General features: G+C 31.7%; 1 protein-coding gene across 1 annotated transcript; it reads right to left on the bottom strand.

Moving 5' to 3' along the window:
* Window positions 1-86: 86 nt before the first annotated feature.
* On the bottom strand, window positions 87-7,050 carry LOC107028871 (G-type lectin S-receptor-like serine/threonine-protein kinase At1g67520). Its single transcript, XM_015230107.2, has 14 exons — window positions 5,778-7,050; window positions 5,599-5,706; window positions 5,307-5,503; window positions 5,015-5,225; window positions 4,696-4,933; window positions 4,455-4,605; window positions 4,128-4,374; window positions 2,068-3,024; window positions 1,696-1,791; window positions 1,409-1,605; window positions 1,124-1,334; window positions 805-1,042; window positions 564-714; window positions 87-482 (listed from the first exon to the last, which is right to left on the bottom strand). Exons 1-14 carry the CDS (start codon window positions 6,946-6,948, stop codon window positions 174-176), a joined length of 4,482 nt encoding a protein of 1,493 aa, XP_015085593.1. The 5' UTR covers window positions 6,949-7,050; the 3' UTR covers window positions 87-173.
* Between the last annotated feature and the right edge of the window lie 10,410 nt (window positions 7,051-17,460).

The following is a 17,460-nucleotide window of genomic DNA, read 5'->3' as shown; positions in this document are numbered from 1 at the left end:
AGCCTATGAACCATGACTCGACAGGCTTGTCCGCTATAAGATAGACTTGTTTGAAACCAACGATAGATTATGCCCGAGTTCTAGTATGTATGAAGCAGGCGAAATTAGCTTTTTAGACCTTAACAAAATCAATTTACTGCAATCTTTATTACAACAAAATAACATCTCTAGTCTTATCTTGCTTCAATGACAGTAATGGAACAATCATTAATTGAACATTGTTCTGTTTTGTTTGATGACGAATATGATTCAGCTTCGTCTCTTCCTGTGAAAAATGCAGGTTGTTTTGCGATTGGCAGTGACATACTTCCATTACCAAGCATTGAGATAACATCAGACATTGTTGGCCTATCTGTTGCTCCTTCTTGTACACATAATAGTCCGACATGTAGAACTCGTAAAAATTGTTCAGTGTCGTAAAGATCTTCAAGAGCTGGATCCTTCAGTTCTAGTCCACACCCTTCTTTCCATAGTTCCCATGCCTAAACCAGAATGGTGAATTATCTCAAACTTTGTACATTTAGTACTTCAAATATAAAAAAGGATGTCAAAGAAACACTTACATAACCTATTAAGTTGAGCGGACGATTGAATTGTTGTAAGCTAGCATTTCTCCTACCACTCAAAATTTCCAGCATTAAGACTCCAAAGCTGAAGACATCAGACTTGATTGAGAAAGCTCCTTCCATGGCGAACTCGGGAGCCATGTAACCACTGTGTACAGAGAACATTTTCCACTTAAGTCAGTATGAATATGTATACATGTTCTCTATAGGTTAATATCAAGAAATAAGCTGAACTAACTATGTTCCAACAACCCTTCGAGTCACTGCCTCCGTCTCATTCTGTTTGAAAGTTCTTGCCAGACCAAAATCAGCTATCTTAGGATTCATGTTTTCATCCAAGAGCACATTACTGGCCTTTAGATCTCTATGTATCACTCTCATTCTTGAGTATTTGTGAAGATAGAGTAATCCTTGAGCAATTCCTTCGATAATCTCAAAGCGCTTCTGCCAATCCAGTAGCTTCTTTGTTTCAGGATCTGTCAATGACTGAAAACATTTCATCAAACATTTCGACAGTTATTTGAAAAAAATCATATAATTTTGAAATGGTTACAAACCAAAAAGGAAGAAGTCCAAGCTCTTGTTAGGCATGTACTCATATATCAACATTTTCTCATCTCCGTGAATACAACATCCTAGAACGCGAACTAGATTTCTGTGCTGAACCTTGGCAATTAGTATAAGCTCATTCTTGAACTCCGCAAGTCCTTGACCAGATGTTCTTGAAAGTCTCTTCACTGCCACCTCTCTCCCATCAGGAAATTGTCCCTGTCATACATTTTCACAGGTTATTACTACTACAGAAATTTTTGGGGTACATATGTAACACACTGAAAATGTACCTTATAAACAGGTCCAAAACCACCCTCTCCGAGCTTGTTATCACTCGAGAAGTTGTTTGTGGCTGCCAGTATCAATCCAAAGCTAAATATCTTCAAATCTTGTACTTCCCTTTCATCTTCTTCTTTCAGATTTGTGTTGCTGAAGCTCTCTGCTGCGTTCATCTCACGTATATGCTCTTCCTTCTTTCTTTTCTCATCTATGCAAGAGAAGTACGTAGATATACATACATGCTTAAAATAACTGATGAACAACATACTAATTAGTAAATCACTTTTCAGAGACTTACGTTGTAGTTTTTGTATTCTTGTTTTGATTAAGCAAACCAAACCACATATAAGCATTGTGATAACTATAGATAATACTATCCATATCCATGTTTTTCCTGCACACACAACACGATGAAAATTATGCAGTTGATTCTTCACTAATACAGTCTATATATTGAAAATTGAAAAACTGTAAAGACGGAGAATGGATAGAAGAACTTTACAATAGAAAAACTGTATAGAAGGGAGGAAGAGTAGGGGCAGTTTTTAAATTTGTTTAGCAGTGGTCAGTTGTATCTTTTTACTTAGGATATACTGTATTCGGTTTTTGGTGAATGTGTTTGTTCAACCAGAAAAATTAGTTCATAAGTATGACATAATTAAAGACTAACCTTTAGCTGATTTTGGTGAAACCAGAACATATCTTTGAACTGCATTACCACTCTCATCGACTCGAAAATCCCTCTTTCCATTCCAAATCCGGCAGCCTGTCCCATTGCTGTTAAGAGTGGTGAATCCAACACAACTGCAGTGCTCCCAGCACTTCTGCATACAATCACCAAGACTAATGCTTGCATTGTCATAATAACTAGTACTAGTACCAGATAAATCTATAAAGTCTCCTCTCTTTTGCTCAAATTTATCACTGTCCTTTCGACACTCAGGCAACTGACTAGAGACACAACCATCATCACCTCCATAACCATAACAGAACTTATTATAACGGGTGTATATACTACCGTCTCCAGCAGCAATAGCTCCATCTGAAGACAACTCAAGACTTGGGAAACTTCCCTTTGTAGCCTCAAATTGGAAGAACATCCCATCGGTACCGGATACCAAGTTGAGATTGTACTGATAAGTAGTAGCAGAATCACGGAATGAAGATAAGAATGGAAAACCTTGATCGTTCCAAGCCCCACTAGTCCAATAAATCTCTCCCCTTCGACTAACAACCAACTGAAATGCATCTTGTATTGCCTCCAAACTTAAAGTAAAAGCCCCTGAGGCCGGAATTGTACTATTAACCAACCAAGAAGTTAAAGTCCAATTCTGCCTTGTGGTAAGATTATAACCAAGCTTCATACCAGGCAAAAGACAACTGGTAGGATGATCAAAGCTTTGCCATGAAGTCCGGTTCCGAGTCTCATCCTGAACCACAAAATTTCCAGAATCTTGAAGCCTAGCTATTAAACTTCCTGTCAATAAAGGAGTGGCAATATTCACAACTGTCTTTCCTCCACTGGTGATTCTTAATGCTCCTGTAGAATCTAATGTGAGCAATCCTGAGTTGTTCAATATAGGTGTATTTGGATTGGCTATCCATAATTTCTTCTCTACTGGATCACCTGCATACCATATTCCAAGATAAGTTTTATTTGTTTGTGGGATAGAGAAAAATCCCAACTTGAATCTTCCACCTTCTGAATCAAGTACCTGTGAGTGATTGAGTACATCACCGGGCTTCATTGAGGTTATTGCAGCTACAAATGGAATGTTAATGATACATGTTTGGCTGCAGAATAAGGTCAAAATGAGGAAGAAAATGTAATTTGCTAAAGATTTCATTTTGGCAGCTAGAAAGAAAGAAATGTTGCTGCAGATAATAATAGATTATTCCTTTTTAGGTTGTTTACTGTTGAAATCCAATAATGCATTAGAGAATAGACAATTATATTAAATCATTTTCCAGCCAGAAATTTTGAAGATTTTTCTAAGTAGAAGTATTACCTTACTTGTAGGAAAATTTGTTGAAAGAGACAATCTTTAATGTTCTTGTTGAAATGTGAACTCAATTTGCATTTTGTTTCTGTTCTTTCTTTGACTTTTCTAATTTCTTTTTTTCTTGTTCATATTTCTCTATTTCATTTTGCTGCTTGCTAATATAATTCAAAAAATCATATCTACTTGTTGAAATACACTGTGAACTTCATTGATGCATTGTTGAATCAAGATTAAGAATGTCCTTGACTCGTCGAGTAAGTTGTTTGGACTAGATTAGTTTACAGTCATCCTTATGAATTATGATCCTCAGATAAGTTATCCATTAATGTGGACCACATAAAATAATCATCATTGATGAGTCTCCTAACTTTAAAAATATACAGGAGCTAATAAATAAAGAGAATCTTACAATCCCAAGGTTGTTACACTAATAAATGTTATTATATTTAAGTGAGAAAATGTATAAACAAAAAAAAAAAGAGAAGTTGTTGATAATTCTAGTCTTTGTAGGAGAGAGATTTAATGTATTGTTACAAAGACAGCTAAAGACAGCTATACAAGTGTTAACAGTACAAATTGACTAATCTATACCATAAGGAAACATGCTTTTCATGTATAGCTACTGAGTGTTGCACAATAGAGTACAGCAAGATAATGACTCTAAGCTATCTTGCTTCAATGACAGTGATGGAACAATCATTAACCGAACATTGTTCTGCTTTGATACCCGATGAATTTGATTCAGCTTCATTTCTTCCTGTGAAAAATGCTGGTTGTTTTGGCGTAGGCAGTGGCATACTTTCATTACCAAGCATTGAGATAACATCAGACATTGTTGGCCTATCTGTTGCTCCTTCTTGTACACATAATAGTCCAACATGAATAACTCGTAACAACAGTTTAGTGTCACATAAATCTCCAAGAGCTGGATCCTTCAGTTCCAGTGCACACCCTTCTTTCCATAGTTCCCATGCCTAAACCAAAATGATCAGTATCCTCAAACTTTATGTATTTTAGTACTATAAAGGAAAAAGGGGTGTCAAGTACAACTTACATAACCTATTAAGTTGAGTGGACGATCGAATTGTTGTAAGCTAGTAGTTCTCCTTCCACTCACAATTTCCAGCATTAAGATTCCAAAGCTGAAGACATCAGACTTGATTGAGAATGCTCCTTCCATTGCGAACTCAGGAGCCATGTAACCACTGTATAGGAGACAGGAAACATTACCGATTTAGTCAATATGAAAATGTATAAATGAAGTAAACCTATATGAAGAAATAAGCTCTACTCACTATGTTCCTACAACCCTGGCAGTCACTGCCTCCGTCTCATTCTGTTTGAAAATTCTTGCCATACCAAAATCAGCTATCTTAGGATTCATGTTCTCATCCAATAGCACATTACTGGCCTTAAGATCTCTATGTATCACTCTCATTCTTGAGTATTTGTGAAGATAAAGCAATCCTTGAGCAATTCCTTCGATAATTTCATAACGTTTCTGCCAATCCAGTAGCTTCTTTCTTTCAGGATCTGTCAAAGACAGAAAGCATTTCAGGTAAATTTCAGAACTTACTTGAACTATTAATTCTTTGTTTTGAAATGGTAACGAACCGAATAGGAAGAAGTCCAAGCTCTTGTTAGGCATGTACTCATATATCAACGTTTTCTCATCTTCGTGAATACAGCATCCTAAAACTCGAACTAGATTTGTGTGCTGAACTTTTGCAATGAGTATAAGCTCATTCTTGAACTCTAAAAGACCTTGACCTGATGTTCGGGAAAGTCTCTTGACTGCCACCTCTCTCCCATCTGGAAATTTTCCCTGTCATAAAATTTTTACAGGTAATTCAGTTAATGCAATGATGGCACTGAAGTTTTTCGAAGGCATATAATGTAATTATACCTTATAAACAGGTCCAAAACCACCCTCTCCAAGCTTGTTTTCACTTGAGAAGTTGTTTGTGGCTGCCAATACAAATCCAAAGCTAAATATCTTCAAATCTTGGACTTCCCTTCCATCCTTTTCTTTCAAATTGGTGTCGTTGAAGCTATCGGATGCTGTCAACTCACGTATATACTCTTCCTCCCTTCTTTTCTCAGCTGTGCAAGAATAGTTTGTAGATATTTATACATGCTTAACATAATTAATAAAACAGCTTACTAGTTAATCATTTTTCACCTTTTCAGTGATTTACCTCGTAGTTTGTGCCTTCTCACTATAATGTAGCAGATGAAACCAGATATCAGCATAGGGACAACAATAGCTACAACAATTACTATCCATATCCAATTCTTTTGTTTTCCTGCACACATAGGTTGCTGAGTGTCATACAGGTGACTCTTGATCTATTCAAAATATATTATAAGGATTTACCATTAGATGATTTTGATGAAACCAGAACATATTTTTTCACTGTATCACCACTCTCATCAACTTGAAACTCCCCATTTCCATTCCAAATTATGCAACCTGTTCCATTGGTGGTGGTGGTGAAGCCAACACAACTGCAGTGCTCCCAGCACCTCTTCATGCAATCACCAAGACTAGTGCTCGCATTATCATAACTGTTAGAATCAGATCTATCGATAAAGTCTCCGCTCTTTTGCTCAAATTTATCTCCATCCTTTCGGCACTCAGGCAACTGATTAGAGACACAACCATCTTGACTTTCATAACCATAACAGAACTCATTATAAAGAGCGTAGACACGACTGTCTTCATCACCACCAAAAATAGCCCCATTAAAATTCAACACAAGACTTGGGAAACTTCTATCTGGAGCATCAAATTGGAAGAAAACACCATCTTTTTCAGACACCAAGTTGAGATTATACTGATATCTGTTAGAAGAATCATTCAATGCAGTTAAGAATGGAAAAATTCCATTGTTCCAAGCGCCACTTGTCCAATAAACCTCTCCTCTTCGACGTATAACCAGCTGAAATGCATCTTCAATGGACTCCAAACTTAAAGTAAAAGCCCCCGAGGCCGGAATAGAACTACTCAACCAAGAAGTTAAAGTCCAATTCTGCTTTGTTGTAAGGTTATATCCAATCTTCATACCTGGCAAAAGAGTATCGGTAGGATGATCGAAGCTTTGCCATAAATTCCTGTTCCGAGTTTCATCTTGAAGCACAAGATTTCCAGAATCTTGAAGCCTAGCTATTAAACTTCCTGTCAATAAAGGAGGGGTAATATTCACAACTGTTTTCCCTTCACTAGTGATTTTCAATGTTCCTGTAGTATCTATGGTGAGCAATCCTGAATTGTTCAATAAAGGCGTATTTGGATTGGCTATCCATAATTTCTTACCTTGTGGATCACCTGCATACCATATACCAAGATAATATTTATTTGTTTGTGAGATAGAGAAAAATCCTAACTTGAATTTTCCACCTTCAGAATCAAGAACCTGAGAGTGATTTAGTTCATCACCAGGCTTCATTGAGGTTATTGCAGCCACAGATGGAAGGTTAATGATACATGTATGGCTGAAGAATAAGGTCAATATTAAGATGAAGATGGAATTGGCTGAAGATTTCATTTTTGGCAGCTAGAAACAAAAACACAAAAAAGTTGCTGCAGATAATGATATGATCATCTCTTTATATAGTTGTCTGTTGTTCAAAGCAAGAAGTCATGAACCTGAGAATAATCAATACTTTGAAACATTTTTCAGCCAGAATTTTTCAATCATTTTCTGAGTGCAAATGATATTTGGACATGTTACTTGGAGGAAAGCTTGTGGAAAGAGACATTAATCTTGACTTTTTCTAACAACCAAATTCATATTTGGTGTCTGTTTTTTTTATTTGACTTTTCTATTTCTTTCTTTCCTTCCTGGTGTTTTAAACAAAACCAGCACCAAGTGTTCGATTTTTATTGAAAACTAAAAATTGAACAAACAATTCGCGTAGGGGGACTAGATCAAAGCCTCCTAAGCTATAGTAACATGATCATAATTTTCAAACCTTAAGATTGCTTAGTAATGAATATAATAATATTTTAGAGAAGAGATGCAAGAAAATTTACTCAAATCTTTAATCTGAGGAATGCTGCAACTTTGAAGAAAAGTCATACAACAGGATAAACAACTTTGCTGCAATTCACTTCAAAAAAATGCATGGACTTGCACTAAAACACTAATTACTAACATCTTCTTACAATCACTCTCTCTACATATATTACTTCTCTTTGCTGTAAAACACATATCTCAGTCTATTTAGTCTGTAAATTGTATTGGCTACTTGGATGCCTCAACTTAACCAATCAAGCTCTATGATGTAATGTACGAATAGTGGTGAATTTTAACATCCGTTGATAGGACTGCTATTTCTTCAATAGCTAAGTTAATTGAAGATTTGGAAATTTTGTTCATTAGTTGATTCGGATTATTCCTCAATATGGAGAGGTGCTTCAGCAATAAAATACAGTTGGGGAAATAAATGAAGATAATGATATGCTTTTGAGAAGCAAGTTGTCCAAGTCTATATAAGTAGACTACCGATCCATTCCCCAACACATGTGGTACTCTAGCTCACTCTAACCGTTTTAACTACAAGTTAGGGACTATAATATTGATTGAGAAGTAACACACAAAGTGACAGCTTATACTTCTTTATTCATTGGCTTCTGATGGTGTTTCTTGAATTCTCTAATATCCTAAAAAACCCATTTTTCTTAGCTAAATTAAGGAAATGCTGCACCGAGGTGTTTTACATTATCCCTTGTTTCATCACAGATAATAGTCCACAAATTTTGTTTGGAACATTGTATATGTATGTTTTGTTATTTGTTGTTTCACATATGATCATGTACAGATATGTCTCTGATCAAAAACTAACCTTGAACTTACCTTCAGATGATTGCCTCCTAGTTATTTTTTAATTGATTATAACAAGAGTTTTATTTTGTTTTCATACAGATCCTATTAAACTTCCTATGTTTGTTTTTCTTTTTTTAAACATTTTGTCTTTGAAAATATTAATTCTCCCATATTTTCACGAAGCCATCAAGCCTCCGATTCTATAACTTATTCCGATATAACATCATTTGATGACTCTCACACACACAAAATAGAAAGAATAAGCAGAGATGAACAACAAAAAAGCAGCATATGCCAAAAGCTCTTTTTGTTTTTTGAATATACTTTTCAAAAGTGATGAAAACAATGTATTCCACCCTTGTATATATCCTTGGGAGTTTCACAAAACCAGCTGTTTCTTGCATATACGTATTTCATCATGTAAAGTCCCATAGTGTCCTACAAATACTCCTTACAACCTACTAGACAAAACAAAGAAAAAATCATTGTTTTTTCGTCTCTTTTACTTGTGGAAATGGAAGAAAATACTTATGAGATGGAAAACGCTTCAACTCGTAGGCCAAGATCAGTAGAAGATGAAGAGGACATATCTAATCAATATGTTCATAAAGTAGGGATGGAACTCCATAGGGATGATTATGAGGAGGATTATAGAGGATCATATGGAGGAGATGATCAAGAAATGAAGCCAACAAAAATTGAAGTTTTTGGATGGCATTTATATGGGATGTGCTCCTACTTCATTCACACTGTGTTAATTCCGATTGTGTTTCCCCTCATTATTAGCCAGACTTTGTATTGGCCACAGAAACCTCAGCTTGGACTTGTGAAGAACGCCAAGGGATTGGAGTGTAGACAAAGGGAGTTAGAACTGTAAGTTCGTAAACTATTAGTCGTTTTGACAAACTGAACTTGTTTGAAAAGATGTGATGTTTTAGAGGGAAAAACAGAACTTCTATTTTTCAGATTTTTCCTTAACTTTTTCAAATAGTGAAATATTAACTAAGTACGCGATAATTTATACAAATACTTTTATGATAAAGGTCATTTTATAAGGATAAAAACACCTATACTGCTATACATATGTTTTGTTTCTGAAAAAGGAAGAAAGATAAATGATAAGGAAACATAGTTGGTGAAGCACTGGTGATACTTCTTTTATGTTTGCATCTGACATAATTTATCTTGAATAATTAACCTAATATGATATAATATACATATAATCCATGTATAATCTGTATATAATTGTGTATAATCTATGTCTACCAACTAGGAAAAGTAACAGTGAATCTGACCAGCTATCCTCTACTAAGCAGTATATATCGTTCGTTTTCCATTTTTTAATGTAAATTACTTGTAATCAGTATTGTGCATAACCAGTATAATATCATCTACTGTTTACATGTTGCTTTGGAGTTTAAAAATAATAAAAGGAGCATGAAACAGATAGTGATTAATTGAGCATATATCTACTTCCAGGTATGAAATGTTAACAAAACACAGAATGAATCTCGCTGGTACTGAGTATTCAGCACTAGAGTGGACTTCAATATCTTGGATAATTGGCCTAATTCTAGCAGCACCAGTTCTTGGATTCCTTTCTATCCACCTCGACTATGGCAGGAATCAACAGCTCATTGCAGCTGCATCGACAGCCATAGGAGGTTTGTTCTGTCTTCCAGCAGGATTTTTTAAGACTAGATGGATTTTTCCACCTTATATTGCTGCTATTGTTGCTGCCAATACCATTGTATCATCCTGTCACGCCCGCCACCTTGGCCTAATGGTACGAGGCCTCGTTGGTTCACCTATCCGAAAAAGCCAATTCCCGGATAGAAAAGCTGTTGCTAGTTGGCTTTCCCTTCATTCCACTGCAGCTGGCTGCTTAGGTGCTGCTCTTATGTCTGCTTTTACTTACCATATGCTCAGGAAATCTGATAGCTTTACTAGCTTGTGGGTTGTGTCTATCTTTAGTGGCCTAATTTGGTTTATTGGAATGGTTCACATTGCTACCTCGAATCGACCTGGTCAAAATGCAGACTTACATACCAATTCTGCTCCAAAAACTCATGTCGTTTCGATCTTCAAGTACCCTCATGCTGCTGGAAGTCTTGCTGGTGTTTTCCTTTCATCTTTCACAACAATGTGCATTTTCACAGCAGGGGTTCTTTATTCTATAGGAGTCCTTTGCATCCCACCAGGAAACATATTAAAGCTTTGGCTCACCTATTTCATCTTCCCATTAGTTTCCCTTCCACTTACTCATCCATTCCAACAACTTATAAGAGCTGATGCAGTCAAAATGCAACTTCTTGGTTTCATACTATCAGCAATAGTCTCAGGATTCGGATTCTACTATCGCCACGATCACTGGAACAGAACTTACATATTCATCTTTACTGCAATACAAACAACAGCCACAGGGATTTTACATGCATTTGGTAGAGTCCTTTGGCTAGACTGCTCACCATCAGGTAAAGAAGGTGCTTTCTCAGTTTGGTTCTCTTGGATAAGAGCCTTAGGGGCTTGCGCTGGTTTTGCACTTGCATCAACTTCACCACAAAACATTGAAATGTCATTTGGTGTTGCATTTTGTGCTGCTATTCTTGGAAAAATCATACTAATCTTTGGGAATATTAGTAACTTTGGAGGTGCAAAAGCTGCAGGACATGTTAAAGATAGTGAAAGAGGTTCACCAGTGCCTACTGGCTTGGATATTGGTGTTGAAATCAAGGAGCCAGTGTCAACAGAAGTTCAAGAAGAAGAAAAAGTTCAAATCTAGTGATGTATGTTAATGTTACTAATAATTTTTTGTCTGTTGTTTTGACATTTTGTTGTCTTTTGGCTTGATTTGTTTTCTTGGTTCCTTCAAAAGAATATTTTTACTTAACATTGGTCATTGGTGCATGAACAAAGTTGTATGTAACATCTGTTCAATTCTACATGTATCATATTCTACATGTATCATGGATTTTATTTCAGACATTCTGTATGTTGAATTTCGGAATTATGTTTGATCGTAAAAATTTAGTAATCTAACTTGAATTTCGAAATCTAAAAAGGTTTCACTTCGAATCACTTACAAAAACTTTAAAAATAACTACAAGTTGTATTCATTACCAAAAACAACTCTAATTTTCAAATATCATTTTTCATTTTGAAAACAAAAATTATCTTTTCCAAAATTTCACAATTTTTATAATTGTTATTTCGTTTACTTTGATTATCTTTATTATTTTTACCTGAAAAAAATTGCATATACCTCATTTGTTTTTACCTCACTTATAGAGTTATTGTGAGTATGTTGTTTGTGTTTTACATACTGAAAGGGCTCTAACTTTAACACACAATTTCAATAAATGGGTATCTTTGGCCCACTTTTTTTTTAAAAAAAAAATTAATTCTAACACACAAAAAAAAAATTAATGTTGTTGACCTATTTTTTATCTATTTAATGTGATGTGCCATTATTAAACTCCTCACTCAAAATTAGGAAATTATGGTGTGAAGTTATTTTAGTTTATTTTGTCAAAATAAGAACTTCTAAGTTAAGAAAAAAGAAAATTAGGGTATAAAATCACATTGCTTTGTTTTTCTTCAATAAAATCATTTAAATTTGTTTCTTGTTTTTCATAATTAGCATTTAAATTATGAAAAAGTCATATTTACTTTGTACTTTGAAAAATATTTATATTTGTCATTCTTTATACTTTATAGTCACATATACACTCATTATTATATTTTTAGGTCATAGTTGTCCTTATAGTTATATTATATTCAAATATATCGCTTGCCCAAACGAAAATAAAGATATAAATCAAGTATAAAGATAAATTTGACTATTTTCTCAAGATACAAGAATAATTTAATCAACACTCTTAGATACAAACTTTTTTTATAATTCTTTCTGTTACTGAATATTTATTTACGCCAAATCATATTTTTAAAGATGAATAATAAAAAATAAATATGTTAAGAGCCATATTTTATTAAATTATAGTTTACCATTCAAAATAAAACAAAATTAATAATGTGAGCATCATATTTGTTTACTAGCCATGCAAATCTGAAAAGGGAAAAAGAAAAGAGAGAAAAGGAGAAAAGAATATTTCTTTTTACACTTTTAACTCAAAAATTTGTCCAAATAACTTTTTGAAAAAATAAAATATAAAAAATAATTTTGGGACAAAAAAGATACTTATCTTATCATTGTGAAAGACTAATTTTATTATATTTAGTTTAGAAGAATGGTACTTTTATTATTTAATCAATCTAGCAAGTCGCTCTCACTATGAAAGCAAAATTTTGTAATTTATTTTTGTGTAATTTTTAAATATATTATATTATCTAAAAAAAAATGAAAGATTGAACCATACCTAAAATTATTCTCCTTAATATAACAAATGACATTGGTCCCTGGAAAATAAAATTACTATTTTTTCCACCATGCAAAATAAAAAATATATATATAAACAATAATTAATTGGTCTACGTTTTTTGGAAGCAAGAGTAATGTTTGGTCCAAAGTCATAATCAAGAAGTATCACTTAATTAATACCACATACCAAAAGGACAAATTAAAGACCTTTTGCCATAAAAGAAATGTTTATAACTCTATCCGTTTATTATTATTTGTCAGGTTTATTGAAAATAATCGTTTAAAATTAATTATTGATTTAAACAAATAAAAAATAATTAATTATTTTTTTTCCAATTATGCCCTTAATGTGAAAAAAGTTGTTTCAAAAGTTACAAGACTATTTTAATGTGAAAAAAGTTATTTTTACCGTTTTTAAAAAGTACAAACCATTTTAATAATGATTAATAGTAGGGTTATATTAGTCAAATTGCATATTATATTAAATTTTTGAAGAAATACACAAGTATTCCCTGGACGATGATCGAAATTTCAAAGACACAACTTAATTAAACTAAGGTCCTATTACCTCCTGAATTTTTTTTTTGTAATTTTGTACACCTATTGTCTTACGTGGCACACTCCGTATTTCCACGCAATTGAGACGCATTGGATGATATTTGGATGTCATGTAAGTAAAAAAGGTGCACAAAATTTTTAAAAAAAATGGGTTAAGAAAATAATAAGACCTTAATTTAATTAAGATGTATCTTTAGAATTTCAATTATAGTCTAGAAATTAAGGATATTTGTACATTTTCTCCAAAATTTTCTTAAAAGTACATACCATTTTAATAATGATTAGTAATAAGCCACCGGGATTAACAATGTTGATTTATCTACTTGATCAATTGATTGAGAAATACATTAAAATATTTAATGAGAGGAAATTGTTTATACAAGGTTGGAGAAATATTTTTAAAATTAATCTTTATAAACTCTTTTAGAATAGATATTTGAATGTTTATTTTAGATCAATAAGTCAAGTTAGGTAGTTTTGCTTGTTCTTAGAAATTGTGAGACTGTAAATTATACTTTATATTCTTTCTCCTGTCCCTATTTTGTTGTCCACTTTATAAAAGGCACACATATTAAGATAACAATAATTAATATAGTAAAGTTACAATCTTACCCTTATTAAATATGATTTTAAAAATAATGAATTAAAACTATGAAATTTTCAAGAAGTTTATATGAGAGTATAATAGAAAATTTGTCAAAATGAACAAGTAAATAGGGACATCTAAAAGAAGAACTATGGACAAGTAAATAAGGACAGAAGAAATACTTTTTGGAAATATACATTTAAACGTGAACATTATCATAATGTTAATTATTTGTAAAAAGTATTATCAAACATAACTTCATTTTAACTCCAATTCTAAAAAAGTCAATTTAAAATGGAAAATATTTGAACCCCCTTTGATTTGAAGTCGAAACTAGTGATGTGTTTGAACATGCATATTTTGTAAAAAAAATTGATCAAGAAAACTATTAGAAACTCAAAAATATTTGAAGATCTAATTTTATGATAACATTAAATTTTAAAATCTTATTCAAAATTATAAACTATAGCAAACACAAGTAAAATGTCAAATATGGAAGCAGCAAATTAAATTAAGTTTCAAAAATAGATAGAAATATCTATAAAGAGTAATTTGATCACTCTACGTTTTAAATATCTTTTATATCATAAATTACAAATTGAAGTGTATAATAGATTAGTCAATTGTCTTGCTTTATGAGGAATTTTTGTTTATTCTTCTCCTAAAACATAGCACATAGAGTCGTAGCGATAAAGAGATAATATTTTCATAATAAAATACATAATTATTTTATCTTACAGTCTATTAAAAAGAATATTTAGTCTCATAATTATTTATCTTATTATTTATATTATAATGAGTATAAAAAAATTCCTCGTACTTAGTTATGTTTCTCCTTTTCCTACGCTTGCTAAAATGAAAAGCACAAAGAATAATAAAAGGCTTCAAGAGGAGGATATGGGACAAGAACAAATGACTTTAATTTGTTTCTTCTAAGAAACAACTTTTCTGTTTCAATTAATTATGTAAATAAAGATTAATCTCAAACAAGTTAATGCCTCAACATTAAAAGAGCTCCACTTAAATCATAAATTTGAAAATTTGAAAAAAAAATTAACGATTATAGTAGAAAGATTAAATTAAAAATTTCATATTTGAGTCCACGTGAATAAGGACAGATCTAGCTTGACTGCTTGAAGCTAGGGATTCATTCTTTTGGCAAAAATACACTATTATATGATTATATTTTATATCTTATTAGAATCTTCTTCAATAAATTTATGCTTATTATTTTCTAATTTTGAACTCTCTCAACAAAAATTTCATGTACAAATATAAATTACTAAGAATAAGTAAAAAAATAAAATCTATTTTTTTTTGACAAGCAACATAAATACAGGAGGTGCATTGTTTACACCATTTAATTTTTTACTCCACTAGGACAACTTTTTATATATATATATATATATATATATATATATATATTTATCCTTTGATTCCCACTTAATGAAAAAGTTGGAATAAGGAAAAGGCAAGGAAAGTGCTAAAAGGAGATAAATTTTGCCACTTTCCACTTTTGATTTTTCTTCCTAGTTTAACTTCAACAAAATTTATAGTATTTATATAAATAAAAATTACTATAGTGGTGAAAGGAAATAAATTCATATTTTATTATAGAAAACTATAAAAGTGCATTATTGGATCCCAAAGAAACAATGAATCATTAGATAAAAGGCAAAATTACACAATTTACTTTTTTTTTCTTCATAGTTCCTATTATTTTTGAAAATCTTCCAAAATTTCGTATTTCTTCAATGTATTTGAATCAGTATTTAATATATCTGAGCTACATATTATATATTATGTATCCAAGCTAGTTTTTAATATATTCGAGTTACATATTAATGTATCCGAGCCAGAATTTAATGTATCTGAATTAAATATTAATGTAACCGAGCCAATATTTAATGTATTTGAGGTACATATTAATGTAACCGAGCTATATCTTAATGTATCCGAACTTCAATTATTGTGTCCGACTTTTAAAATTTATAAGGTGTCAATGTAATTAGAAACTTATTAAGGATAGATTGTAATTTTATATTAAAACTATGAGATTAATATTGGACCCCTAAGAAGTAAAGAAGTGATTCAAATTAGATTTAAGTGCATATTCAAATTTAATAGGATTTCAATATAAATATCAGATAAATTAAAAAAAATATTTAAATAATAAAATCATCCTTCTTTAATTTTCTTTAAATAGAAATAGAAACAAATTAAATTTAACCTCAATTTATCTGAGGTGAATCATCCACATGCTTTATCTATCCTATATTTTATAAATTTTTTATTTTAAATCAAACATCTACTGAAAAAATAATAAAATATATTTAGTTTTTCAATAATCTCTTGTTTCTAATTTTTTAATTATAATTTGCCATTATAAATGTTGATACATCTTATTCATCAACCACTAATCCTAATGACATGTTAAAGGTTTAATTCAACCTCTATACTTCTTAAAAGTGCTATAGCTTCTTTTTTATGATATTTTATAAGGATTACTTCTAATAGTGGAGAACTTGATACGATTTTCATAAAAGAAAAATTATATAATATATATATATATATATATATGAAACATTATTTTTCAATTATTGATAAACGTATACTCATTATAAAAAGAAAAGGATTAAACAATTATCACATCAAAAGGACGTGACTTAATTATGAGGGCAGCTAGATTGAAAAAGTTTTAAATCAATTTTTTTTTGGGCGTTTGCTTGAGCTATCGAAAGAAAAAATTAAAATTAAAATTTACTCAGTCTCAAGCCTCAACTTATATGATTCATTTTTGTAATCAATTCGAAAAGGAAAAAAATTAAAGTATTCATTTTATCTATGATGAGATGATTTATAATTACGGAAATATATGACTTATTTTAAAAGTCTTTTTTTTAAAAAAAAAAATGAGTCAAAGAAGTTATATACCTATAAATATTATTAGATTAGTAACTAATAGTTAAAAGAAAGTAAAAGAAAGAAAATTGAGCTATTCATATGAAAAAAAAAACTACCAATGACTACATTTGAAACTTCAATACAATCATTCGGTAGTAACTTATTGCAACAACTCTTATTCACTTCACTCGTTTCTTATTCAGTAATGGTTCTTCATTTTTTAGGTAGTCACGCGAGAAAGCTCTAAAATTTCATTCAGTTCAAGTCCTTTAATTCCGTCAAATCACAATCATATCAAAATTGGGACAAAAGGTAAAACGACGTTAGTTTATTTACTTATTAAACTACATTTTCAAGTCAAATTACATCACATCGACGAATCAAACACGACTTAGCAGGGACAGAGCCACCTTGTAAGAAGGGGGTACATCCGAACCTCCTTTGGCGGTAAATTATATTATCTAGCCATAGTTGAAATAATTTTGTATGTATATGTAATAGTTGTTGACTCTCCTTCAGCTACTTCATGCGTCTATTTCTATAAATTTTAAACCCTTTTGTTGAAAATTCTGCTACTTAGTTTCAACTTTTTCAATTATATCCAACCACTACCCAATTACAATCAGACACATGTATACTGTGACATTCTCTATCCTCAACATGCTGTCATTTTATCAATCTGCAAAGAATTTGAGATCACTCATGTGTTTTTTCAGAAAAATAATGTCATAAACCCAACAAAACCCCACCCACCCCTAATATAAAAAGCAAGAATGAGCACAAAAAAATGGAACACATGCTATAA

The sequence above is a fragment of the Solanum pennellii genome, chromosome 8 (assembly GCF_001406875.1).
Source record: "Solanum pennellii chromosome 8, SPENNV200".
Taxonomy (NCBI): Eukaryota; Viridiplantae; Streptophyta; class Magnoliopsida; order Solanales; family Solanaceae; genus Solanum; species Solanum pennellii.
Note: the sequence above shows the minus strand (reverse complement) of the source record. Positions and strands in the feature narration are given on the sequence as shown.

Excerpts from the sequence above, each read along its gene's own strand:
- LOC107028871 (XM_015230107.2), bottom strand. The coding sequence starts at position 6,948 with ATGAAATCTTCAGCCAATTCCATCTTCATCTTAATATTGACCTTATTC. Across the intron at positions 5,504-5,598 it reads GAGAAGGCACAAACTACGAG|CTGAGAAAAGAAGGGAGGAA; the intron begins GTAAATCACTGA and ends ATTCTTGCACAG. Across the intron at positions 4,606-4,695 it reads GCCAGGGTTGTAGGAACATA|TGGTTACATGGCTCCTGAGT; the intron begins GTGAGTAGAGCT and ends TCTCCTATACAG.